Source organism: Mesocricetus auratus, unplaced genomic scaffold (genome assembly GCF_017639785.1).
Source record: "Mesocricetus auratus isolate SY011 unplaced genomic scaffold, BCM_Maur_2.0 Super-Scaffold_100006, whole genome shotgun sequence".
In the NCBI taxonomy this organism is placed as follows: Eukaryota; Metazoa; Chordata; class Mammalia; order Rodentia; family Cricetidae; genus Mesocricetus; species Mesocricetus auratus.
In genome coordinates this window covers 52763843-52789901 of record NW_024429190.1, presented here as the reverse complement: position 1 = coordinate 52789901, position 26059 = coordinate 52763843, and the positions used below count along the sequence as shown (strand labels likewise).

General features: G+C 40.9%; 1 protein-coding gene across 3 annotated transcripts in view; it reads left to right on the top strand.

Moving 5' to 3' along the window:
• The window catches only part of Scfd2 (sec1 family domain containing 2), a 341734-nt gene that overhangs the window by 9926 nt on the left and 305749 nt on the right, over positions 1-26059 (top strand). For all 3 annotated transcript variants that reach the window (XM_040747205.1, XM_005080782.4, XM_021233387.2), the window contains exon 2: positions 5103-5271. In XM_040747205.1, the coding sequence (XP_040603139.1) occupies positions 5103-5271 (169 nt within the window). The remainder of the gene's footprint in view (positions 1-5102; positions 5272-26059) is intronic.

Below are 26059 nucleotides of genomic sequence, written 5' to 3'. Positions count from 1 at the left end.
GAAGTTCTAGCTAGAGCAATACGACAGCAAAAGGAGATCAAAGGGATACAAATTGGAACGGAAGAGGTCAAACTTTCACTATTTGCAGATGATATGATAGTTTACACAAGTGACCTAAAACACTCTACCAGGGAACTCCTGCAGCTGATAAATACTTTTAGCAAAGTGGCAGGATACAAGATCAACTCAAGAAAATCATTAGCCCTACTATATACAGATGATAAAAGGGCTGAGAAAGAAATCAGAGAAACATTGCCCTTTACAATAGCCACAAACAACATAAAATACCTGGGGGTAATGCTAACCAAACAAGTGAAAGACCTGTATAGCAAGAACTTTGAGTCTTTAAACAAAGAAATCAAAGAAGACATCAGAAGGTGTCCATGCTCTTGGATAGGTAGGATCAACATAGTAAACATAGCAATCTTAACAAAAGCAATTTACAGGTTTAACGCAATCCCTATTAAAATCCCAGCACAATTCTTCACAGACCTTGAAAAAACAATAATCAACTTTATATAGAAAAACAAAAGACCCAGGATAGCCAAAACAACCTTATTCAACAAAGTAACATCTAGAGGCATCACCATCCCTGATTTCAAGCTCTATTATAGAGCTGTAGTCCTGAAAACAGCTTGGTATTGGCACAACAATGGACAGGTAGACCAATGGAATCTAATTGATCACCTTCATATTAACCCATACAAGCATGAACATCTGATTTTCGACAAAGAAGCTAAAAATATACAATGGAAAAAAGAAAGCATCTTTAACAAATGGTGCTGGCATAACTGGATTCTGGCATGTAGAAGAATGGGGATAGATCCATGTCTATTGCCATGCACAAAATTTAAGTCCAAATGGATCAAAGACCTCAACATAAATCCAGACACACTGAGCCTGTTAGAAGAGAAAGTGGGAGGTACACTTGAACGAATTGGTACAGGAGACCACTTCTGAACATAACACCAGTAGCACAGTAGATCGACAATTAATAAATGGGACCTCCTGAAACTGAGAAGCTTCTGTAAGGCAAAGGACACAGTCAGCAAGACAAAAAGGCAAAAGATATTCACTAACCCCACATCTGACTGAGGGCTGATCTCCAAAATTTACAAAGAACTCAAGAAGCAAGTCTCCAAAACACCAAAGGATCCAATTAAAAAGTGGGCTACAGAAATAAATAGAGAATTCTCAGTAGAGGAGACTAAAATGGATGAGAGATACTTGGGAAAGTGCTAAACATCCCTAGGCATCCGGGAAATGCAAATCAAAACAACTTTGAGATACCATCTCACTGATGTCAGAATGGCTAAAATCAAAAACTCCAAAGACAGTTTATGTTGGAGTGGATGTGGAGAAAGGGGAGCACTCCTCCACTGCTGGTGGGAGTGCCGACTTGTACAGCCACTTTGGAAATCAGTATGGAGATTCTTCAGGAAAATGGGAATCAGCTACCACAAGACCCAGCAATTCCACTCTTAGGCATATACCCAAAAGATGCACATTTATATAGCAAGGATGTCTGTTCCACTATGTTCATAGCAGCATTATTTGTAATAGCCAGAACCTGGAAGCAACCTAAATGCCCCTCAACTAAAGAGTGGATAGAGAAAATATGGTACATTTATACAATCAAATACTATTAAGCAGAAAAAAAAAACAATGCAATCTTGAAATTTGCAGGCAAATGGATGGCACCAGAAGAAACCATCCTGAGTGAGGTAACGCAGTCACAAAAAGAGAAACATGGTATGTACTCACTCATATATGGATTTTAGACATGAATCAAGGGAGTCCCAGCATACAATCCCACTGCCAAAGAGTCTAGGAAACAGAACCTTCATCCAGTGACAGACACCCACAGACAAACACTGAACTGAACTCCTGGAATCCAGTGTGAGAAATAGAGAACTGATGGACAAAGGAGTTAAGAGTGGGCTGGCTTAATCCACAGAAACACTTGACCTAAACAAGGGGGGAACTCTTGGATTCCAGATTGATGGCTATGAAAGCATGGGACTGATCCAGACCCCCTGAATGTGGGTGTCAGTGAGGAGGCCTAGGTAATCTATGGGGCCTTGGGTAGTATTTATCCCTGGCATACAAATAGACTTTGAGTGCCCATGCCACAATATGGGAGGCTCTTTCACCCAGAACTCTTAGGAGAGGGCCTAGGCCCTGTCCTGGATGAAATGACAGTTACTGGAGATCCGCCATGGAGGGCCTCACCCTACCTGGGGATTGGAGTAGAGATTGGGTGGGAGACTGGGGGACCTGCTGGGGAGGGTGGGGAGGAGGGTGGGGAGGAGTGTGGGGAGGAGGGGTGGGAGGAGGGGAGGGAGGATGGAAGGGAGAGGGAGCAGGAGGGGAGGGAGAGGGAGCTGGGATTGACATGTGAAACAAGATTGTTTCTAACCTAAATAAAATAATAATTAGATGATGATTCTAACAGTCATGCAGCAAAATTTTTTTTTCAAAAATTAAGAAGCAATTTGGAAATGATTAGAGTGACTTAAATGATTTGGATTTTAATTTTAATTTAAATTGCTCTAAAATGTATTAAATAGGTATCAAAAGTAAATTTAGTTGTTCATTTATATACAATTTATATGACACACTAGTAATTTTTTGGAGGTTATTCTTAATAATTTACCATTAGATGAATTATGTACTTATATGTGAAACAAGAAATTTCAAAATAGAATAGAAAAATTGTGTATTTTTTTTGAAATAGGGTCTCACATGGACTTTACTTGTTATGTAACTGAAGATGACTTTGAACACTGATCACCTGCTAATCTGAAAATCATGAGAAAAAGACCCATTCCACATTTTTTAAAGCAAATATGAAGCAAGCTTTAATTAAATACGGGTCAGGATGATGGAATCTGTCCAGGTCCATTTCTGGGTTCTGAGAAAATGGTCATGAGTCATATTATGCAGAGGCTTAAAAAGGCAAAACCATAGTACAGAGAAACCCTGTCTTGAAAAACCAAAAAAAAAAAAAAAAAAGGCAAAACCAAAAGGGCACCACATTTCCCATCAAGTCCAATCAGGGCAAGCATAAATCCTGACATATTTCCTGCCTATGTTCTTCCTGCCCACAACCAGTCAAATATTTCAGAGCAAACAAACTTGTTTAGGGGAGCAAAAATATGTTGCTTGTTAATTCCTGTGAACCTTAGCCCCCAACATTATAGGAAGTTATCTTTCCTTGAACAAATGGGGCTTTCAGGTTAACTATAGTTCTTATAGTTCCTGCCTCCATTTTCAGGGTCTGGGATTACTTATGTGTGTCACCATTCTTGGCCAAGTATTTGATAGTTAATATTTGTGTTTAAATATAGACAATTTTCTTATCATTTTGCCATCACCTTGTTGAAAACAGTATTACCTCAAATCTTTTCTAGTAAACCTTAATTGGATGTCCACTGTGTCAGCACTGTTCCTGGTGCTAGCAAGACAGTGATGACTAGATAGTTTCTTGCCCTTAAGAGGCAGTTAATAAGCTCCAAGGTTTAAAAAATATATAGAATTGTAGTTGTTTGAGAATTAATGTTCAAAAGACATCTTACTGGATCCTAAGCAGGTAATTTAAAATGGAATCTTTACTGTGTGAATAAGCATATTTGTTCGTACCTAAGGTTTGTTGTTATAATTAACTATAAATTATAAATTCACAGCATAGAATTTGGGATGTGATACATCACGAGCCCTGGGTAAGAAGGAGTTGCTGCAGTGAGTGAGGATGATTATAGTGATGGTTTCTCAGATTCTGGATTTGTCCTATTAATATGACATACCTAAACACAGAGAGACAGGGAAGCATTGGGAAGCAACATGTGAGCAGACTGGAATTGACTGAGACTTGTAGCTGTGCCAAGTCCCATCCATTGTTGGAGTGAGGCCTTCCAAGCAGTGATGGATTTTAGAGAGAATGTAATTTTATAGAAAGCATTGACTGTATCATTGTCTTCAGTTTTAGTATGTTTATCATTATAATTTTGATTATCACTATTCAGATAGGGTCTCGTGTAGTTTAGGCTGGTCTCAAAATCACTGTGTAGCTGAATCTGATTTTTTTGTTTTTGTTTTTTGAAGCAGGGTTTCTCTGTAGCTTTGGAGCCTGTCCTGGAACTCACTCTGTAGACCAGGCTGGCTTCAAACTCACAGAGATCTGTTTGTGTCTACCACCTGAGGAGTGCCGAGATTAAAAGCATGTACCACCACTGCCTGGCTGAATTTGATCTTGAATTTCTGAATGTTCTTCCTCCATTTCCTAAGTGCTAGAATTACAGGCATGGGCCATCACCACTCAATTTTATGTGGTACTGGAAACCTCCAGGCTTCATGCATGCTAGACAAACAATGTACCACTTAAGCTGCATCCTCAGCCCATTGTTCATCCATTATCTCTGGAGTTGATAGGTATAACAGCAGATCTTGGAGCAATGCTTGGTATACAGATACAAAAAGCATTCAATAAATGTTGGTGAAGGTTGTTTTGTTGGAGGCTGTTACTCTGTGTCCACTTACTCTTCTTCTTCAACAAATATTTAGTCAGAGCCTGCTGGTTGCCTTTCTGTGCTAGAGCTGGTGGATACCAGATAAAGTAGAGCAAGGGCATCTCTGTCATCACAGAGATAAGGTTGTAGTGGCAGGAAAATCTCTTTTTCCTACTTGATCCCCCAAGCTTTTCCTGGTCATTGTGTATTCATCATCAAAATAAAAATAGAATTCAGCTTCAGAATTTAAGGATAGCATCACTTATAACAATAGCTAACCAATTGACTACAAGTTGGTAATTTTCTTAGCAAATAGTTATGGATGCTGCTATGTTTGCTCACTATAGTAGGTGCTGGAGATAGAGCAGTAATCAAAGCAGATGAGAAGCCCATTTTCATGAACATTGCATTCAGTCCATGAGGCACACCTTGCCTAGGTCATTGAGAACATGACTTATATGACAAACAGCAAAATTCTAAGTTGGTGTTATTAATCATCAGTTGTTTTTTTGGGGAAGGGACGCTTTCAAGCATGCATCCAATCAATGTTTTTCTGTTTGCTTTGAGTTTACATATGCTTGTATGTTTAAACAGGAGCAGTTGGGCATCATGGAGACAACTTGGTAGAGAAGATCATTTCAGTGCTTCCACAGCTTCCAGGGCACACCAACGATGTGATGGTCAACATGGCAGAGCTCACTGCTGTCCAGACCGTGGAGGAAAACCAGAACGTGATTGCACCAGGTTGCCTTGCACAATCCAAGTAAGACATGTGACTTTGTTTTTCTCTCATTCTTCCTCCTCTCCTCCTTTTCTTATCTAATACTGAATATCTCTATAGAGAAGAAATGAACCTGTAATTCTAGCACTTGGAAGATGAAGGCAGCAGAGTCAGGAGTTCAAGATCACTTTTACCTAGTTAGCCAATTCCAGGTTATTCTGGACTACATTTGTTTTTAAAAGAAGAAAGCAAGAATGAGTGAATGAAACACTACTTGTAAAGGGGGACTTTCTCCATTTAGTCTGGGTCCTACTTGAGCTGGTTTCTCTCCATCCACTGGGTCCCTTCAGCCCTTATGAAATAACCCTCTGAGGCTCAGTGTTTATTTATAATTATTTGGCCATTGGCTTAGATTTTTTGCTGGCTAGCTCTCTCTTAATTATTAACCCATTTCTATTAATCTGTGTATCACTACGTAGCGTTGTCTTACTTAGGTGATGCCCTGGTATCCTGCCTCCCTGGTGGCTATATGGCATTTCTCTCCCTATGTTTTTTCTCCTGTCTCTTTGTTTGGAATTCCCATCTTGCTAAATTCTGTCTGTCCGTTGGCTGAAACAGCTTTATTCATCAACCAATAAGAAAAACACATAGTCACATCATACAGAGGACATCCCTCATTAACTAGTCAAGTAGGAAAATTCATAATGGGTAATATTTAGGACAAATACCACATTTAAATATATAAATAATCATACCCACTAAAGTAAGCCAAGAATATAGCATTTATGTAACTTAAGCTTTTTTTCAGCATTAGAGAATTGAGTCCACATATGGCTCTCCATTTGATAGATTTTTTTTTTAGTTTTTTTTTCAAGACAGGGTTTCTCTGTAGCTTTGGAGCCTGTCCTGGAAGTTGCTGTGTAGACCAGGCTGGCCTCGAACTCACAGAGATCCACCTATCTCTGCCTCCTGAGTGCTAGATAGATAGTTTTATAGGAATTAAGTCTGGGATTCCACAGTTTCTCTTCATACTTGACTTTCTCAGATGACTAAATGAAACCCACATTGTTGAGTCAGTGCCATATTTTGTATTTTAAATAATATGCTTTTGGGCACCACTGGATAATGTTTTCATTTGTAGGTATATTCTTTTCATACACTTTGAGAAATCAAACAAAGAACATGTACTTTAAGTCATGCAGTGTTTCAAAAACAAAAGAATTTTTCTGTAGACACGACAATAAAAGCATATGTAGTCACACATTTACACCATTTCAATTTTGTCCTTCATCTACAATTCTTAGAATTATTATTGGTTTTTTAGATTTATTTATGTGTTTAAGTGTTTTGCCTGAATGGATGCTTGTGCACCATGTCTGATACTCACGAGTCAGAGCTTCTGGAACTGGAGTTACAGATAGTTGTAAACTGCCAAGTGAGCCAGTTCTCCAGCCCCTACTATTGTTTTTTTTTTAATGTATTGGTAGTCAAATAAGAATATTTTTAAAATATAGTTTTTACGTTTAAAACAGGATGTTTTAGGTGACCTGAGCAACTGGGAGCTCATGGACTCCAGTCTGACAGCTGGGGAACCGGCATAGGACCAAACCTGGCCACCTGTACATGGATGTTAGTTAGGAGACCTGGGCAGTCTATGGGGCTTCTGGCAGTGGAACCAATATTTATCCCCAGTGTACAAATGGGCTTTGGGAGCCTGTTCCCTATGGAGGGATACTCTCTCAGCCTAGATACACAGGTCCTGTCCCAAATGATGTGACAGACTTTGATGATCCCCCATCAAAAGCCTCACCCTCCCTGGGAAGTGGATAGAGGGTTAGTGGAGGAATGGGAAGACAGGAGGGAGAGGGACCTGGGATTGGTATGTAATATAAATAAGATTGTTTTTAATTTAAATAAAAATTAATAAAAAACAGGATGTTTTGACATTATAGTTTCAAATCTAAACAGTAATAGATATATTTGGAATCTCTGGTCATTTTGGAATTAATTTGTAGCATCTGAAGTTTTCAGCTTTTCTTTTGGTGCCTAGCATTGGAAGAGAATGGAAAGTTTTGTTCTTTGTCTTCTCTCTGCTTATGAGGAGCTAGAGCAAGAGCTTGCTGCTCTTCCCAAGGTACATGTGACCCTGTTGGGGGGTGGGGATTCCTCAGAAGCTAACATTTAAGTACTTTTAAGTACTTTCCATGAGCTAAAATAAGCCAAAAGAAGATACAGCATCATTCCTGTCTTCATGGAACACTGTTTTTGTTGTGGTGGTGTCATGAGTTATGCTCAGGCACAGTAAGAAGAGCAGGGACATGACCTGATCTGAACTACCACTGGTGGCCATTCCTACAGGTAGCTGTCAGGTAAATTCAGTCAGGTTGACCTTATGGAAGAATGGGCCTTGAGTTGATTATGTCTGGCCCTCATGAAAAGGATGTAGAAAGATGTTCTGGGCCTGATGTGATGACCGTGAAGAAGAGAGACATCCTTTCAGGGCACCACTGTCATCAGCTCTGTTAACATTCTCCACAGTGTACTATTGTGTCAAGCTCATCCCAAGCATTTGTACTTGGGAAGTCACTTTAAGTTTTACAGTAAATAAATGAGATTTCCCCGTTTTTCAAGTAAGGAAATTGAGGTAACAAGACAGAAAATTACATAGATATGGAATTGGAAATGTGCTCAGAAAGTCTGATTTCAGCACCATTGTTCCTTCTGTGCCATCCATGTGGAGCCCAGAGGAGAGCCTAAAGTGATCAGACAAAGGGCAAGCAAGCTCCTAAGAAAGGGTAAAATGGGAGTGATTGAGTTGATTAGAGTACAAGAAAACATGGGAACTCTTACACATTGGACAGGACAGCTATAGGAATGAAAACAGTTTTGATTGTGGCTAGTGTATTTAGTTTCTCCAACATCATTCTACTTCAGGCTTACTTCAAGGCTTTACCTAGGCTCCTCCTAAAGTGTCATTTTCACTTGCCAGTGATTGTTTAAGAAATGGGCATGATATCTGAGACTATGTTGGAGTCTAAGGGCCTTGCTGCCACCAGGGTCATACTGATCTGGGTGACCTGTGCTGCCACTGGGGCCCTGGTGATATCTGGACCCCAAGCTGCTGCCTAGAGCCATGTTTGAGTCCATCTTCCTGCTGCAGCTGGGGTCTGTGATAATGTCTATGGCCTGTGGTAGCACAGAGGAGGGGGAGTCATAGGAGCCATGTGCATTGGAATCCAAGGGCCATGCTGAGCTGGTCCTGCCCCTCCCTGACCCCGGAATAGCTAACTGGTCCTGCACTGCCTCTCTGGACACTGCAGAGGAGAGCTACCCTGTAGGCAGACTTTTCTTTTTGGGTCACCAACTCACAAAAAGGACATGGAGGCTTATTATTAATTATGAAAGCTTGACCTTAGCTTAGGCTTGTTTCTAACTAGCTCTTATAATTTAAGTTAATCCATATTGTTTAATAATTTGTTTATTCTTTTAAATTTCGTTTTACATTCCGACCACAGTTCTCCCTCCCACCCTTGCCCCCAGCCCTCCTTTCCTCCCCCCAGAGCCCACTCCCATCCACTCCTCCTCACAGGTAAGGGCTCTCATAGGGAGTCAACAAAGTCTGACACAATAGGTTGGATCAGGGCCAAGCCCCTCTCCCATGCATTAAGCCTAGCATGGTATCCCACCACAGGGAATGAGCTCCAACAAGCTAGCTCATGTGCCAGGGGCCCCTCAGATAGTGCAAGCCTCACAACTGTCTCCCACGTAGAGCCTAATTCGGTCCCCTGGAGTCTCCACAGCTGTTGGTCTACATTTTTCCATGCTCTCCATACCTCATCTCCATTATGCCCATCCTGGTTATTTCACATCCGGCTGGCAACGCTGCCTTTCTTCTTCCCAGAGCTTTCCATGTTCAGAGGTCCTGCTTATACCTCCTGCCAGCTATTGGCCATTTAGCTTTTTATTAAACCAATCACAGTGACACATCTTCACACAGTGTAAAGGAATATTCCACATCATTGCCTTCTGACCCACCTGCACTTAGGATGTCCTACCCCTCATCACAGAAATGGGAGAGCTGGCTGTGATGTTACAAGCCAAGGAGAGATGGCTCTGCCCCTCACATGAGGAGGGTGGTCCCAGGGGTCTGGATCGACCAGCTCAGCTACCACCCAGGCCCACATCCTGGGCCTCTGGTTGATCCACCCTATCTATGACCTGCTGGAGCATGTGAAGACACTGGTCCTGCAGAATGATAGCTGCAGGATCTCCTTGACTATGAGCAACAGCAGGATATCTGAGAGGAGTTTCAGTGAGGGTCCAGTGATGATGGTGTGCCAGAGGCCATGAACCAGACTTTTGCAACTCTTTGCAATGAATATTTTGTAGGTGGGGTTGATTGGTCAAAAGGGTGTACTGCATGGCACACCGTAGCTCCCAGTGCCACTAGAATGAGTGAAGAGGTGTTGTAAGGATGGAGGAGGGAGGTGGTTTTTTTGTTTTTAATTAATCTTTTGGGGGACTCTCTTAGTGGGAGGTTGTGCTGTAGGGGTGAGTGATGGATATGAAGGGACTAGAAGGTGAGTGGGATTGGAGTGTATGATGTGAAATTCCCAAAGAATAAAGAATTATGTAGTTGGTTTTTTTCTACTCTTTTCTCTTTGGGGGCCCACCATGCAGCTCCTAAGTAAATACACTGAAACTTGTTCTTATTTATGCCCAGCCTTAGCTTGGCTTGATTCTAACCAACTTTTCTTAACTTAAATTATCTTGTCTACCTTTTGCCTCTGGGTCTTACCTTTCTCTATTCTATCTCTTTCTTCCCTTCTGACTCTTAGCTGGCTGTGCTGTGGGTGGCTGGCCCCTGGCGTCATCCTCTCCCTGTCCTCTCCTATTTATTCTCTCTGACTGCCTGGCAGCCCCACCTATCCCTCTCTCCCGCCTAGCTATTGGCCATTCAGTTCTTTGTTAGACCAGTCAGGTGTTTTTAGACAGCAAAGTAACACAGCTTCACAGAATTAAACAAATGCACCCAAAAAAATGTAACATTTAACAAATCTTCCACATTTCTTTGTGTCATTAAACAAATGTTCCACAGCATAAACAGATGTAACAAATCTTCAACTAATATTCCAAAACAGAATTATGTTTTTTTTTTTAAAAAGGAATGGGAATGAGGCAAGAGGGGATGTCTTCTTGCTCAGGTTTTTGTTTCATAAAAGTCACTCTAGTAAAACCCTTGCTCCTCTATTACTCTTCTCCCCTAACTCCTAGGGCTCCTCAAACTGTTGCAACAGAGAAGGTCAGTGACTAGGATTGTTGTAAAGAATCCAGTCCTTGGATCCCCATGCACTGTTTGAATCTCAAATTTTGTGGTAAAATATTTCATTGTTTTTTTTTTTTGGACAGGAAAATCAACTTTTATTGCTTCTATTGTTTTTTATACCATTTTATAACAGTTAATTTTTTATCATTTTTTATTTTAATTTTAAATAGCTTGTTTTACATGTCAATCCCAGGTCCCTCTCCCTCCCCTCCTCCTGCACTCCCCTTCCCCCCCACCCTCCCACCCTATTGCCAAATCCTTCCACATAGGGGATACCTAGAGTCTGTCATTTTACTCTGGGTAGGGTCCAGGCACTCCCCTAAGAGTCCAGGCTGAGAGAGCATCCCTCTTTGTGCTATAGGCACACGAAGACTGTTTGTATACCAGGGATAGACACTGATCCACAGCTCAGGGCCCCATAGGTTGCCCAGGCCTTCTCACTGACACTCACATTTGGGGGGTCCAGATCAGTCCCATGCTGGCCTCCCCACTGTCAGTCTGGGGTCCAAGAGCTCTCCCCTCTTCAGAACAGCTGTCTCTGCTGGTTTTGCCAGCCCATTCTTTGCCAATTTGCTCATCACTCCTCTCTCTTTGTCACTGGGTTCCTTGAGTTCAGTTCAGCGATTAATTGTGTGTTTGCCTCTGCTTCCATCAGTCACAGGATGAAGGCTCCCGGATGGTTATAGACATCAAGTTCATTATCAGGAATGGGCATTTGAGGTGGTCTCTCCACTATTGCTTAGCTTGCCAATTGGTGTTATCCCTTTAGATCACTCGAGGTCGCTCTGGTGCCTGATCTGTATTCGATCCTATGATTCCCTCTTCCCCCTATTCTACCCCCACCCCCTCAACTTCCCATTCCCCCATGACCAACTCTCTTCCTCTTCACCCCCTCTCTTCTTCCCAGTTCCCACTCCCCCCCACCCCTCGCCGTGTTCCCCATCCATTCAGGGGATCTTGTCTCCATCCTCTTCTCTTGGGTACTATGCATATATGCATATCTTTTAGGTTCTTTCCTGTTTCCCAGTCTCTCTATCAGTGGAAGTGCAGACTGGCACTATCCTGATCCATGTCTAAAATCCATATATGAGTGAGTACATACCATGTTTGTCTTTTTGCGACTGGGTTACCTCACTCAGGATGGTTTCTTCCAGTGCTATCCATTTCCCTGCGAATTTCAAGATTCCATTGTTTTTTTCTGCTGAGTAATACTCCATTGTGTAAATGTACCACATTTTCTCTATCCACTGTTCAGTTGAGGGGCATCTAGGTTGCTTCCAGGTTCTGGCTATTACAAATAATGCTGCTATGAACATAGTGGAGCAGATGCCCTTGTTGTATGAACTTGCCTCATTTGGATATATGCCTAAGAGTGGAATTGCTGGGTCTAGTGGTATATTAATTCCCATTTTCCTGAGGAATCTCCATACTGATTTCCAAAGAGGCTGTATGAGTCGGCATTCCCACCAGCAGTGGAGGAGTGTTCCTCTCTCTCCGCATCCTCTCCAACATAAATTGTCTTCGGTGTTTTTGATTTTAGCCATTCTGACAGGAGTAAGATGGTATCTCAGAGTTGTTTTGATTTGCATTTCCCTGATGGCTAAGGATGTTGAGCACTTTCTTAAGTGTCTCTTGGCCATTTTAGCCTCCTCTACTGAGAATTCTCTATTTAGCTCTGTACCCCACCTTTTAATTGGATCCTTTGGTGTTTTGGAGACTTGTTTCTTGAGTTCTTTGTCAATTTTGGAGATTAGCCCTCTGTCAGATGTAGGGTTAGTGAATATCTTTTCCCATTCTGTGGCCTGCCTTTTTGTCTTTTTGACTGTGTCCTTTGCCTTACAAAAGCTTTTTAGTTTCAGAAGGTCCCATTTGTTAATTGTCGATCTCAGTGCCTGTGCCACTGGTGTTATGTTTAGGAAGTGGTCTCCTGTACTAACTCATTGAAGAGTATCTCCCACTTTCTCTTCTAAAAGTTTCTGGTGGCTGGATTTATGTTGAGATCTTTGATCCATTTGGACTTAAGTTTTGTACAAGGCGATAAACATGGATCTATCTGCAGTCTTCTGCATACCAGTACCCAGTTATGTGAGCATCATTTGTTGAAGATGCTTTCTTTTTTCCATTGTACAATTTTAGCTTCTTTGTCAAAAATCAAGTGTTCATAGGTGTGTGGGTTAAAATTAGAGCGTTCGATTCGGTTCCATTGGTCTACCTGCCTATTTTTGTGCCAATACCAAGCTGTTTTCAAGACTATAGCTCTATAATAGAGCTTGAAGTCAGGTATGGTGATGCCTCCTGAAGTTCCTTTATTGTATAGGGATGTTTTAGCTATCCTGGGCCTTTTGTTTTTCCATATAAAGTTGATTAATGTTCTTTCCAGGTCCTTGAAGAATTGTGATGGAATTTTGATAGGGATTGCATTGAATCTGTAGACTGCTTTTGGCAAGATTGCCATTTTTATTATGTTGATCCTACCAATCCAAGAGCATGGGAGATCTTTCCATTTTCTGGTATCTTCTTTGATTTCTTTCTTTAAAGACACAAAGTTCTTGATATACAGGTCTTTAATTTCCTTGGTTAACATTATCCCCAGATATTTGATGCTGTTTATGGCTATTGTAAAGGGTGATGTTTCTCTGATTTCTTTCTCAGTCACTTCATCATCTGTATATAATAGGGCCACTGATTTTTTTGAGTTTACCTTGTAAACTGCCACATTGCTGAAGGTGTTTATCAGCTCTAGGAGTAACCTTGCAGAGTTTTTTGGGTCACTTATGTAAACTATCATATCATCTGCAAATAGTGACAGTTTGACTTCTTCTTTTCCTATTTGTATCCCCCTTTATCTCCTTTTGTTGTCTTATTGCTGTAGCTAGAACTTCAAGTACAATATTGAAGAGATATGGAGAGAGTGGACAGCCTTGTCTTGTTCCTGATTTTAGAGGAATTGCTTTGAGTTTCTCTCCATTTAGTTTGATGTTAGCTGTTGGTTTACTGTATATTGCTTTTATTATATTCAGGTACATTCCTGTTATCCCTGATCTCTCTAGGACCTTTATCATGAAGGGGTGCTGGATTTTGTCAAAGGCTTTTTCAGCATCTAGTGAGATGATCATGTGGTTTTTCTTTCGCAGTTTGTTTATATGGTGGATTACATTGATAGATTTTCTAATGTTGAACCATCCCTGCATTCCTGGGATGAAGCCTACTTGATCATGTTGGATGATTTTTCTGATGTGTTCTTGAATCCGGTTTTATTGAGTATTTTTGCATCAATGTTCATGAGGGAAATTGGTCTATAGTTCTCTTTCTTAGTTGTGTCTTTGTGTGGCTTGGGTATCAAGGTAATTGTAGCCTCGTAGAAAGAGTTTGGCAGTGAACCTCCTGCTTCTATTGTGTGGAATACTTTGAGGAGTATTGGAATTAGCTCTTCTTTGAATTTCTGGTAGAATTCTGCACTGAAGCCATCTGGGCCTGGGCTTTTTTTATTTGGGAGACTTTTGATGACTGCTTCTATTTCATTAGGGGTTATAGGTCTGTTTAGATTATTTATCTGTTCTTGATTTAGTTTTGGCAAGTGATATCTATCCAGGAAATTGTCCATTTCCTTTAAATTTTTAAATTTTGTGGAGTACAGATTTTCAAAGTATGCCCTGATGATTCTCTGGATTTCCTCAGAGTCTGTTGTTATGTCCCCTTTTTCATCCCTGATTTTGTTAATTAGCATGCTCTCCCTCTGTCTTTTGGTTAGTTTGGACAGAGGTTTATGTATTTTGTTGATTTTCTCAAAGAACCAACTCTTTGTTTCATTGATTCTTCTCAGTGTTTTTCTGGTTTCTACTTGATTGATTTCAGCCCTCAATTTGATTATTTCCTGGCATCTGCTCCTCCTGCGGGAGTTTGCTTCTTTTTGTTCTAGAACATTCAGCTGTGCTATTAATTCTCTAGTATGACTGTTCTCCAGTTTTTTCATGTGGGCGCTTAGTGCTATGAACTTTCCTCTCAGCACTGCTTTCAAAGTGTCCCATAAGTTTGTGTATGTTGTGTCTTCATTCTCATTGAAATCGAGGAAGTCTTTAATTTCTTTTTTTATTTGTTCCTTTACCCAGGGATGGTGCAATTGTGCATTGTTCAATCTCCATGAGTTTGTAGGGTTTTTGCGATTTGTGTTATTGTTGAATTCTAATGTTAATGCATGGTGGTCTGATAAGATGCAGGGGGTTATTCCAATTTTTTTGTATCTGTGGAGATTTGCTATGTTTCTTATTATGTGGTCAATTTTAGAGAAGGTTCCATGTGGTGCCGAGAAGAAGGTATATCCCTTTGTATTTGGGTGGAATGTTCTATAGATGTCTGTTAAACCCAGTTGGACCATAACTTCTATTAGTTCTTTTGTTTCTTTGTTAAGTTTCTGTCTGGAGGTCCTGTCTAGCGGTGAGAGCAGAGTGTTGAAGTCTCCTACTATAAGTGTGTGAGATTTTATGTGCATTTTGAGCTTTAGTAATGTTTCTTTCACGAATGTAGGTGCCTTTGTATTTGGGGCGTAGATGTTTAAAATTGAGGCTTCGTCTTGATGTATTTTTCCTTTGATGAATATTAAGTGTCCTTCTTCATCTCTTTTGATTGATTTTAATTTGAAGTCTAATTTGTTAGATATTAGGATTGCTACACCCGCTTGTTTCTTGGGACCGTTTGATTGGAAGATCTTTTCCCAACCCTTTACTTTGAGATAACGTCTGTCTTTGATGTTCAGATGTGTTTCTTGTATGCAGCAGAAGGAAGGGTTCTGTCTTCGTATCCATTCTGCTAATCTGTGTCTTTTTATAGGCAAGTTGAGGCCGTTGACATTGAGGGATATTAATGACCATTGATTTGTGATCCTTGTTTGTGCTTGAATTATTGGTAGTGAAGTTATTTTGTGTAGTTTCTCCTCCCTTTTTCTTTTGGTGTTTTGTAAAGTGTGATTATATATTGCCTGTGTCTTTGTGAATGTAGTTATCTTCCTTGGATCTAGGTTTTCCTTCTAGCATTTTCTGTAGAGCTGGATTCATGGATCCATATTGTTTAAATCTGGCTTTGTCATGGAATATTTTGTTTTCTCCATCTATGGTAATTGAGAGCTTTACTGGATATAGTAGTCTGGGCTGGCAACCTTTTTCCCTTAGTGTTTGTAGGACATCTGTCCAGGATCTTCTGGCTTTCATCGTTTCCACTGAGAAGTCAGGTGTAATTCGGATAGGTCTGCCTTTGTATGTTACTTGGCCTTTTTCTTTAGCTGCTCTTAATATTTTCTCTTTACTCTGTAGGGTTGATGTTTTGATTATTATATGGCGAGGTGACTTCTTTTTCTGGTCGAGCCTATTTGGTGTTCTGTAAGATTCTTGTACTTTCATAGGCATATCTTTCTTTAGGTTAGGGAAGTTTTCTTCTATGATTTTGTTGAATATGTTTTCTGTACCTTTAAGTTGAATTTCTTCACCTTCTTCTATACCTATTATTCTCAGGTTTGGCTTCTTCACGGTGTCCCATATTTCCTGGATATTTTGTGTTAAGGATTTGTTGGTTTTGAGATTTTCTTTGGTTGACGACTCTGTATCCTCTAATGAGTCTTCAACACCTGAGATTCTCTCTTCTATCTCTTGTATTCTATTGGTGATACTTGCATCTGTAGTTCCTGATCATTTACCCAGCTTTTCTATTTCCAGCATCCCTTCATTCTGTGTTTTCTTTATCGTTTCTATTTCAGCTTTCAATCCTTCAACTGTTTGAGTTGTTTCCTTCATTTTTTTGGTTGTTCTTTCTTGGTGCTCTTTACATTCTTTGAGAGATTTGTTTATTTCTTGAATTTTTCCCCCATTTCATGGATTTTTTTTGTTTGTTTTTTCTTCTATTTCTTTAAGGGATTTCCTCGTTTCTTCTTTGAGGGTCTCCATCATCTTCATGAAATAATTTTTAAGGTCTGTCTCCTCTTCTTCGTCTATGTGGTGCTTTTCAGGTCTTGCTGGTGTTGGATCCCTGGATTCTGGTGGGGTCGTGTTGGTGTTTCTATTGCTGAGTGATCTCTTATTCTGTCTTCTTCCCATCTCTTCTTCCAGTGGGTGCTGGTGGGGTCTTTCGGTCTCCACTGGTCTCCTTCCTTACTGCAGCTGAAGCTGGGGATGCTGACACGGAGTTTGGGTCCTGGTAGGGCTGATGTCTTTCCTGAAGCTGGTCTCACTGGGGTTGGGGTCTTGGAATTGTTGACTTCTTTGCTGTGTGGGTAGGTCTCCTGAAGCTGTACTCACTGGGGTTGGGGTCTTGGAAGGGCTGATGTCTTTCCTGAAGCTGTACTCGCTGGGGTTGGGGTCTTGGAAGGGCTGATGTATTTCCTGAAGCTGGACTCGCTGTGGTTGGGGTCTTGGAAGGGCTGATGTCTTTCCTGAAGCTGGACTCGCTGTGGTTGGGGTCTTGGAAGGGCTGATGTCTTTCCTGTGTGGGCGGGTCTTCTTGATGCCAGGAGAGGCCCAGAAGATCAAGGGGGATGGGGGATGGGTGGGCGGTCCCCGCCAGAGACCCAATCTCACCTGAAGCTGGACTTGCTCATATTTCATTGTTTAAGCTAAATTGAATCATTGGTTTCAGGCAATCACACCAAAACCATGTTGACACATTTTCTTTTTCTTCCTCCCTCTCTCCCCTCTTCCTACCTGTCCCTCCCTCCTTCCCTTCCTCCCCATCCCTACCTGTCCCTCTCTCCCTCCCTCCATCCCCCCCTTTTTGTTTCAAGACAGGATATCTCTGTAGCTTTGGAGCCTGTCTTGAAGCTCATTCTGTAGATCATGCTGGCCTCAAACTCACCTGTTTATGCCTCCCTACTACTGGGATTAAAGGCGTGTGCCACCACCGCTGCCGCCACCATCACTGCCCAGCTGGCCTATACCTTATTTCATCTATAAAGTGAGGGCATTTCTGTAGGTGATATCTAAGCCTCCTCTTGCATTTTAAACAAAAGTCATCCTACCCGAACTTTTGCTGTGACTGAGCTCCACCTCTGAGTGCATACTCAGGCTGTGTCCATTCATGTGGTCGTCGCCTTCATTGGCGCTCTTCTCGTTTGACCGTGCTCACATGTTACAGAAAATGAGTTTAAGTGCCATCCCAAATGTCAAAGATGAGTTGTGGAGGGGTCTGAGTAAAGCAGAAAGCTTTAGTGAGGGCAGTGCCAGAGAAATGATGCCAAGAAGTGCATTCTAAAAGACACAGATACATACTGAGAAAATTATAAGCAATAATTGGGAGAAAAAGGGTAGCTTTCTTTCAGTTGCTTGGACAAATGAAGGAGTTAGCATTGAATGATTTGTCCACAAAGAAGGAATTGAAGTAAATCCCAGTTTTCCTGGCTTACACCATATGTTCCTCACAATAGCAACAACCACTACTACCTCTGACAGTTCTTCAGAAGCTTCTCAATGAGAGGAGTGAGGATCAAATGCAGAACAGATGGGTACTTGGCAACAAATGTGCCTGCAATGGAATAGTATTTAAAAAGCAAGTTTCTAAGTATGATATAAGCTTTTATAATTAAAATTTATTGCTAATACAGTTTTCATAACAGGCTGTTTGCAATTACAGCCATTGAAGCTCCTGCCAATGCAAATGAGAAATTGAGAATATAAATATATTGCAGCATGGCGTGGCCATCCCTGTCCACCCTTCCCTGGATTAGGTGAAATATTTTTGGCATGAAGAAGGCAGAATCCTTTTTCTTATTGAATTGGGTTTCAGTTCTTGGCCCCAAGTCCCACTCTTTCTAATCTCTTAGACCTTAAACATCTCCAACCTATTCTCCAACTGCATGCACTCTGACTGGTTCTGGCCTACGGCTGCTGAATTTTTTGGTTACAGTGCCCATTTCTCTTGTTCTTTCTACATTCTTTCTTGTGAAAGTCAAGGACTTGCAGTGGATTCCAAGGCTGCGAGCCACCTGGCTTCTTAGGTCCTCCTTTTCTCACTTCCTCATCTGCCGCTTTCCAGTTATATTCCCTTGCTTTCTAGTCTTTGCATAGGCCCTGCCTGCAAAGTCATTCTCCCTCAAGTCATTGACTCCTAGTGGTCTCTGCTCCTGGATCCTCTCACAAACTTGTTCCAAGTTTTCCCTCCCTTTTCAGCAAGTCCTTTCCTGCCAGAGTGTAGATGAACCACGGGCTCCAAAATAAATGCACAGAGACTTAATATTAATTATAAATGCTTGGCAAATGGCTCAGGCTTGTTACTTTCTAACTCTTACATTTTAAATTAACTCATTTCTCTTTGCTGCCAGATGGCTCATCGCTTGCTTGCTACCTCATTTTGTATATGTCCTGCTTCCTCTGTGTCTCACTGGTAGAATCCTCTGACTCCTCCTCCTTCTTCCCAGCATTCTCTTTGCCCCACAAATCTTGCCTTGTTATCAGCCAATCAGCTTTTTATTAACAAGAGAGCAACACATTTTCACAATGTGCAGAAGGATTATTCCACAACACTGCAGTCCTGCCACAGCCTGGGTTCAGGTCCTGAGATGAGAAGAGGTATCGGAGTGAAAAAATGAATTGTCTGACCACCAGATGAGTTTCACACAAGTGGCTGGCCTGCATATCTTCACTTCTTTATCTACACATCTAAAACAATCATGTTTTTCCATACTAGCAGACTTATTTTTCCCATCCTCCAAAATTAAACTCTGGCAAAAACTAATATGTCAAATATGGTTTTTTTTTTCTAAACTGTTACATCAAAACATCTTTAAACCAAAAAGAACACTTATCATTTTGTTAGCTTGGCCAAATATCCAGCCAGGTACATCCTATATTTTCAAAACTAAAAGGTGATTGATTTAGACACACATTTTCAAGAACAGCAATGTCATTCAAAACTTAACAAAGCATATTTACCGAAATAGGGTGATCTGCCTTTGATCCTGTCAGCACTGAATCAGAAAAGCTCCCCAGGTCTGAAGGGACAGCTGGCATCCCCAGACAAGAAACCTGAGAAGCAAAAAATTTTAGAGGAAAGTATTCAAGAAAAAAAAATGGGGTTTCCAGAGATAATCACATATGTTCCATGCATGACTGGCAAAATGACACTAACACCTCCATGAGAGTCATTAATTTTCCACGAGAGAAGAGAGCATGCTGGCTGCTCCCCTATTCTCCCCTATCCCGAGGTCTACTGGTCCTTGCGGAGTGAGACTGTCCCCGTGGGCTTTGTTTCATCTAGAGACCGGTAGGACAAGCCCTCATACTGTTGTGAAACGAGGCTGCAGGCTCTCAACGCTTTCCTGTCCACCTTCGCACTTTGTATTTGCCATCTCACTTGCGTTTTCCCCCAGCACTGCTCTTTGTATTCCAGTTGTCTGTGCTCTATGTTGATCTCTTTCTCTACTAGAGACATGGAGAACACTCTCTGGTAGAGACGTGCATGATAGTAGAGATACTTGTCAGTTTTATCTGCCACTTTGTCACATACCTGGAATAGTACTTGAGACACTGAGTGAAAAACCAAATGAGTGAATGAGTGAATGGTGGTGGGTGCTCCTCTTATACCTCCAGAGCAGGATCTGGAGATGGGGTGGATTACGGACTTAGAGAAGGTTAAGGCAAACAACTGCTCAGACTTTCTAGATTATACTTGTTGAAGTTAAAAAAAAAAGAAGTCATTGTCTTAACAAAATATTGCAAAAAGGAGGGCCAGAGAGACAGAGAAAAAATAGGAAAGAGAGATGGGAAAGGTGCTCGCCACCGAGGCTGATCACTTGAGTTAGATCCCATATAGTGGAAGTAGAGAACAATTCCTGCAGGCTGAATGGTCTTTCGTGAGTGCCACAGTGCATGCGCATGTGTACACCAGATCGGTAGAATAAAAAATAAGGAATACAACCTAAAATAATAGAGTAAATTACAGTGTATACATTAAGCCATGACTGTAACCCTGAAGAATCAGGTATTATGTATAATTACATGCACTATATTTCCTGTAACTGTCAGTACAGTATGGGTGACTGAAACCTCACTGTGTGCTGTGTGATTGCCCTGTGTCTGTATCTGATTTGTTTCATAAAACCCCTGGATGAGACTGCTTGTTGTTTTGATGCTGAGGGTTGACCTGATTTGTGGTGTCTGCTAAGACTTGCCCATTGAGCTGTGTGTGTGTGTGTGTGTGTGTGTGTGTGTGTGTGTGTGTGTTGCTTTGTTGGGTTTTTGTTTGCTTGCTTCTATCAACTACTCTCCCTCCAAATGCGTTTCATTGACATGTTACTTTGAAAGGAAAAAAAGCATTTCATGTCAGAGTTTTGTTTTAAGATGTATTGTCACAATTTATCCAAAAGCAATTCTACAAGGCAGATATTTTTCTTGTGTTTATTTACTTAGAGAAGTTGAAAAATAAGACTCTGAGATCCTCTGGGCTTAGCTACAGTTTTAGAAAGCAGAATTTATGAATAATTTATGGATTCTTCTATGAAAAATAAAGAATAAAAGTGCCCACTATGAAGTATTGAAATAACTGAAAATAACAGAGCTATTATTGGCTGCTTTTTGTGATGGAGAATTGTGTTTAACATATATACTTTTCAGAATTCTGCTTGAATTGCATGTTAAGCAGAGGGACTTACAGGTAGATGCTCTTGTCTCTAATTGCTGACATACTGCCTCTTTGACATAAAGAATGCATATTCAACCAGTAAACCTCTTCCATATTGAAGAATGTAGAATGGCTTGTGCTCTGTGTTGTGAGGAAACTGAACTCTAAGTCATTGCAGCATTGGGATTCCTAATTTAAATAGAAACCATGGCTGCTTTAAACAAGGTAAAGGAATGCTCTGTAGTTAGGTACAGTGGAAAGATTGCAGTTGAACGACAAGTAAATGGTTGCTGTTCCTAATTGGACTGTGTTCACTGCCAAGAAAGAAATAGGTATCAACTCTGAAAATCTAACTTTTGGGGAGTTAACCTATTGCAGGCTGTATTGGGTTCCGTCTAAATTTCATGCTGTAGAGACGGGAGTTACTCAGCAGAAAGCCCAGATTGTCCTTCAGCTGCCTTTACAGTGCTTTCTCGTAGCACTTGCTGGCATTCTTGCTAGAAGTTCTTTTCCTGTATTTATAGTTATAGAGTTAATATAAAAATAGGTGTGTGGAGAGAGAGAGACATTTGTGGGTGGCTACAGCAGCCCACAGACTGTGTTCATCCTCTGGAGCTGGAAGTACTGGTGATTACTGGTGATTACTGGATGAGCAGCAAATGCTCTTAATTAGAGCGCCCCCTGGCTAGCCCTGAGGTTCTTTTGTTTTTGTTGGTTTTGAAAGTGCATATGAGAATGGACACAGATTCCTTAAACTAACTCTTTCAGATACTGAGCCTACATGAGAGGCTGTGCATGTTGCTATGAGTGGGGTTTTTGTTTGGTTTTGGTTGTGCTTTTTTCCACCTTCTGTTCTTGAGAAGCTTCTGTGGAGTTTTTGTCTTCTAAAGCAGAGTGTTTTATCAATCAAACCTTTATGACTTGACCAAGGGTTTGTTTTAGTGTTTTTTGAGACAAAGTTTGTCCTGGAACTCTCTACATAGACCAGGCTGGCCTTGAACTCAAAAGTCACAGAGATCCCTCAGCCTCTGTCTCCTGGGAGCTGGGATTAAAGGCATGTGCCACTACACCTGACTTGACCAAGATATTTTTGATCTATCATTAAAGAAGATATCAGAAAATGGAAAGATCTTCCATGCTCTTGGATAGGTAGGATCAACATAATAAAAATGACAATCCTACCAAAAGTAATCTACAGATTCAATGCAATCCCCATCAAAATCCCAGTACAGTTCTTCACAGACCTTGAAAGAACAATACTCATCTTCATATGGAAAAACAAGAAACCCAGGATAGCCAAAACAATCCTATGCAATAAAGGATCATCTGGAAGCATCATCATCTCTGACTTCAAGCTCTACTATAGAGCTATAGAAATGAAAACAGCTTGGTATTGGCATAAATACAGACAGGTGGACCAATGGAATTGAATTGAAGACCCTGATATCAGCCTACACACCTGTGAACACCTAACTTTTGACAAAGAAGCTAAAAATATAAAATGGAAAAAAGAAAACATATTCAACAAATGTTGCTGGTGTAAGTGTCTGTCAATATGTAGAAGAATGCAAACAGATCCGTAACTATCGCCATTCGCAAAACTCAAGTTCAAATTGATCTATCATAATGATGGTTTTCTTCTCTGTGAAGAAAGCAGAAGGAGATGACTTCTAGGATCCTAAGTCCCAAGAAGAGTGCCTGGTACATAATGGACTTTCAAAAATGTGTTGAATAAATAAAGCCCAAAATAAGAGCATTCAAAAGGAAGAAGGGAATACTCATTATTCTGTAATACTATTATACATGCTGACCAGTAAGCACATTTATCCTGTTGTGCCAAGTCTGAGTCCAGTGCCCTGGGAAGATCTCTCAGTGGCTCTCCTCTCCTTTGGGTAAACAGTTAATGTTGGAGTTTGAGCAAGACTGTGGATCTGCTCTGTCCTTACTGTTTGAGCTGTCTCTTCATCTTCCCCCTTCCTTTCCTCCCACAAGCTCATGCTGTTGACTGCAGCTGTGGTTAATGCCTTTCAGGTTCTCAGTGCGCAGGCCTTCCACCTGTGGCCTTCCTACATGTTGCTTTTTTCTTTGTGCCTCCTTTATATTTGCTTCTATGAAATAGTGCCTTTTGTTTTCCCTATTAGTTCAGACTGGATGACTTGTTTGTTTATTTATTTATTGAGACAGTCTCATTATGTAGATCAGACAGGCATGGAACTCACATTGACCAGCCTGCCTCCAGAGTGTTGGGGTTAAAGGCACATGCCCTCATTATTGGATGACTTCATAATCACTAGTTCATTGTCTTGTTTTCCTCTGACTGGACTTTAAATACTTGTGAGAGAAACACTGTGCCCAACGTTTTCATTCTTGTATGCCTTCAAACTGTAATGTAGACCCCATAAGGTGTTGGTGACTGATTATGACCACCCATGGAACCACGATGGTGACATTCAGTTAAAGCCAGTGTTCTCTATTCTTAATGCTTTATTGCTGTCTTTATTCCAAAACTTACTAAGATAACTTCCTGTTAGTGACAAGTATTATAAATATAAAATAGGAAGAGAATTTTGGAACAGGCTCACATTTGCTAGGGGTCCAGGAAGAAAACCATTTATCTGAACCTAGAACATTATATTGTAGGTTCTTTAGAAATATTCAAGTGAGGCCTAGTGATGGTATACTCTACTCCCAGATACTTATGAGGCTCAATTAAGAGGACTGTAAATTTTAAGACCTGCCTAAACTACCCAGTGAATTCAGGGCTAGCGCTTATGTAGCTTAGTGAGACCCTGTCTCAAAAAGTCAAAAGAGCCATAGGGATGTATCTCAGTGACATAGGGCAGCTTTCAACTTAGTCCTCAGGTCCATTTGGCACTGTAAATTCCACATGATCTTTCAACAATGCAATCAGTTGTTAAAGACCCTCTCTTGCCGTTAGAAGAAGCCAGCTGTCTCTGACTTGAGTCACCTGGAGTGGCAGGCGGGGGAGGGGGGCATACTGGACCAATTGGCTGCATCTACATTTCTTTCATCTCCTTGAAAGGATTGCTCAGGCTCATTGCCATAGCTACACTAACTCAATCTACTCTAATTCCATTTTGTCCCTCTACTTGCTCCCTGCATAGGTCCGTACCTGGACTACATCCTCAGCTTCCTTCTGACATTTACCCCTCACTTAGACCACTGTTTGTCCTCTGCAAGCTGTTGTTTGTGTCACCTGAAGGAACATGTGCTCTTTTGGTTTCTTTGGTAGATCTAACTCCAGAGGCTAGCATTGCTCTCTCCATGACCGGTCAGCTGCAGGAGGCACTGCATGATGAAGGAGAGACTGGTTTCCAGTTTCAAGGGTCTGCTTCCTGTCTCCTATATTGTAATTCTTTCATTTTTATTGAGATCAAGATTGAGGGGTATGTTTCTTAAAGCTGAAATGTTTAAAATAGCAGTCAAGAGGAAAGATGGCTGCTGAAGTCTGAGTTATTTATTTAGCTCATCAGGCTCACACAGATGGAAGCCATTACTCCTTCAAGTAACAAACTATGACTCAGCTTGCTCTATTTAAGACTAGTTAAAAATGATTGTTCAGTTTATCACTGCTGTTGTTATTGTGTTTCTGTTGGAACACTGAAACTGGTGACACAGATCCCGTGAGTAAGCTTAGTTTCCCTGCACACTACGAAGAAACCATCTCTCCAAGTTTAGTCATAAGATGACAGTGTGCATTCATAGTTCAGCTGCAGCCTCTTAATTACATGCCTTCTACTTGATTGAGTAGTACTGTGACTCAACATTCAAGCACCTTTTAAAAATTAATGCTGCCGTCTTTGGATTTTATTTGGTGGTGAATATTTCCTGTTTATTTCTAGTAGACTGAATCTGACATTTCATACTTGCCAAACTAAGTCAACTTCTGAAATTCCAATAAGAGCTGAGTAATTATGGTGAATAAAGAGCCTGAAATGAATGGAAAGAACCATATCTTCATGCAAGAAGTCTTTTGAAAGATTTTAAGATTGTATCTGTAGCAAGTTGTGATTGTTAGTGTGTAGTCTTCTAATGTGGTCATCTGTCAAAACAATGTTAGTTTTAGGGATACAAGATAGATTATAAAAACACACACATTTGTATGTAATTTGGCATTTTACACAGTTACTCATAATATATAAGCTAATTACAGTTCATAGCAACACAGTGGATCTTTTCATAAGACAAACATCTATTTTATCATATACTTCAAAGAATGAGTTGTAACAAATTTGTATTTTAGTAACCACAATGAATTAAAACTTATATCTGGAAAATATGACTTTAAAGGCAGAGGAGATGGTAGAAAAATGATTAATTCATATTCTACAAGTTTGTGGGATATCTTTTTGTTAATTCTTTTCTGTTACTGTCACTAGTTTTGTGAAAGGAAAAATACTTTTTTTTTTTTTTTGGTTTTTTTTTCGAGATAGGGTTTCTCTGTATTGTTTTGGAGGCTGGCCTCGAACTCACAGAGATCCGCCTGCCTCTGCCTCCCGAGTGCTGGGATTAAAGGCATGCGCCACCAATGCCCGGCCCGGAAAAATACTTTTAATAAAAGAAATAACAGCATGGACCAGTTACCTATCAGTTGGTGTACTTTGGAGAGTAAATCAAATTTGCATGTGACTCTGGAGGACCAAAATGTGGAGGAGATTTATCCTCAGATACTGGCATTCCAGCTGCTGTCGATGCTGCTTGCTGCTCCTGCTCCTCTTTTCTCCTCCTCCTCCTCCTCCTCCTCCTCCTCCTCCTCCTCCTCCTCCTCCTCCTCCTCCTCCTCCTCCTCCTCCTCCTCCTCCTCTTCCTTCTCCTTTTCCTCCTCCTCTTCCTCCTCCTCCTCCTCCTCCTCCTTTTCAGAGTTATATACAATCAAGTTTAATGTAT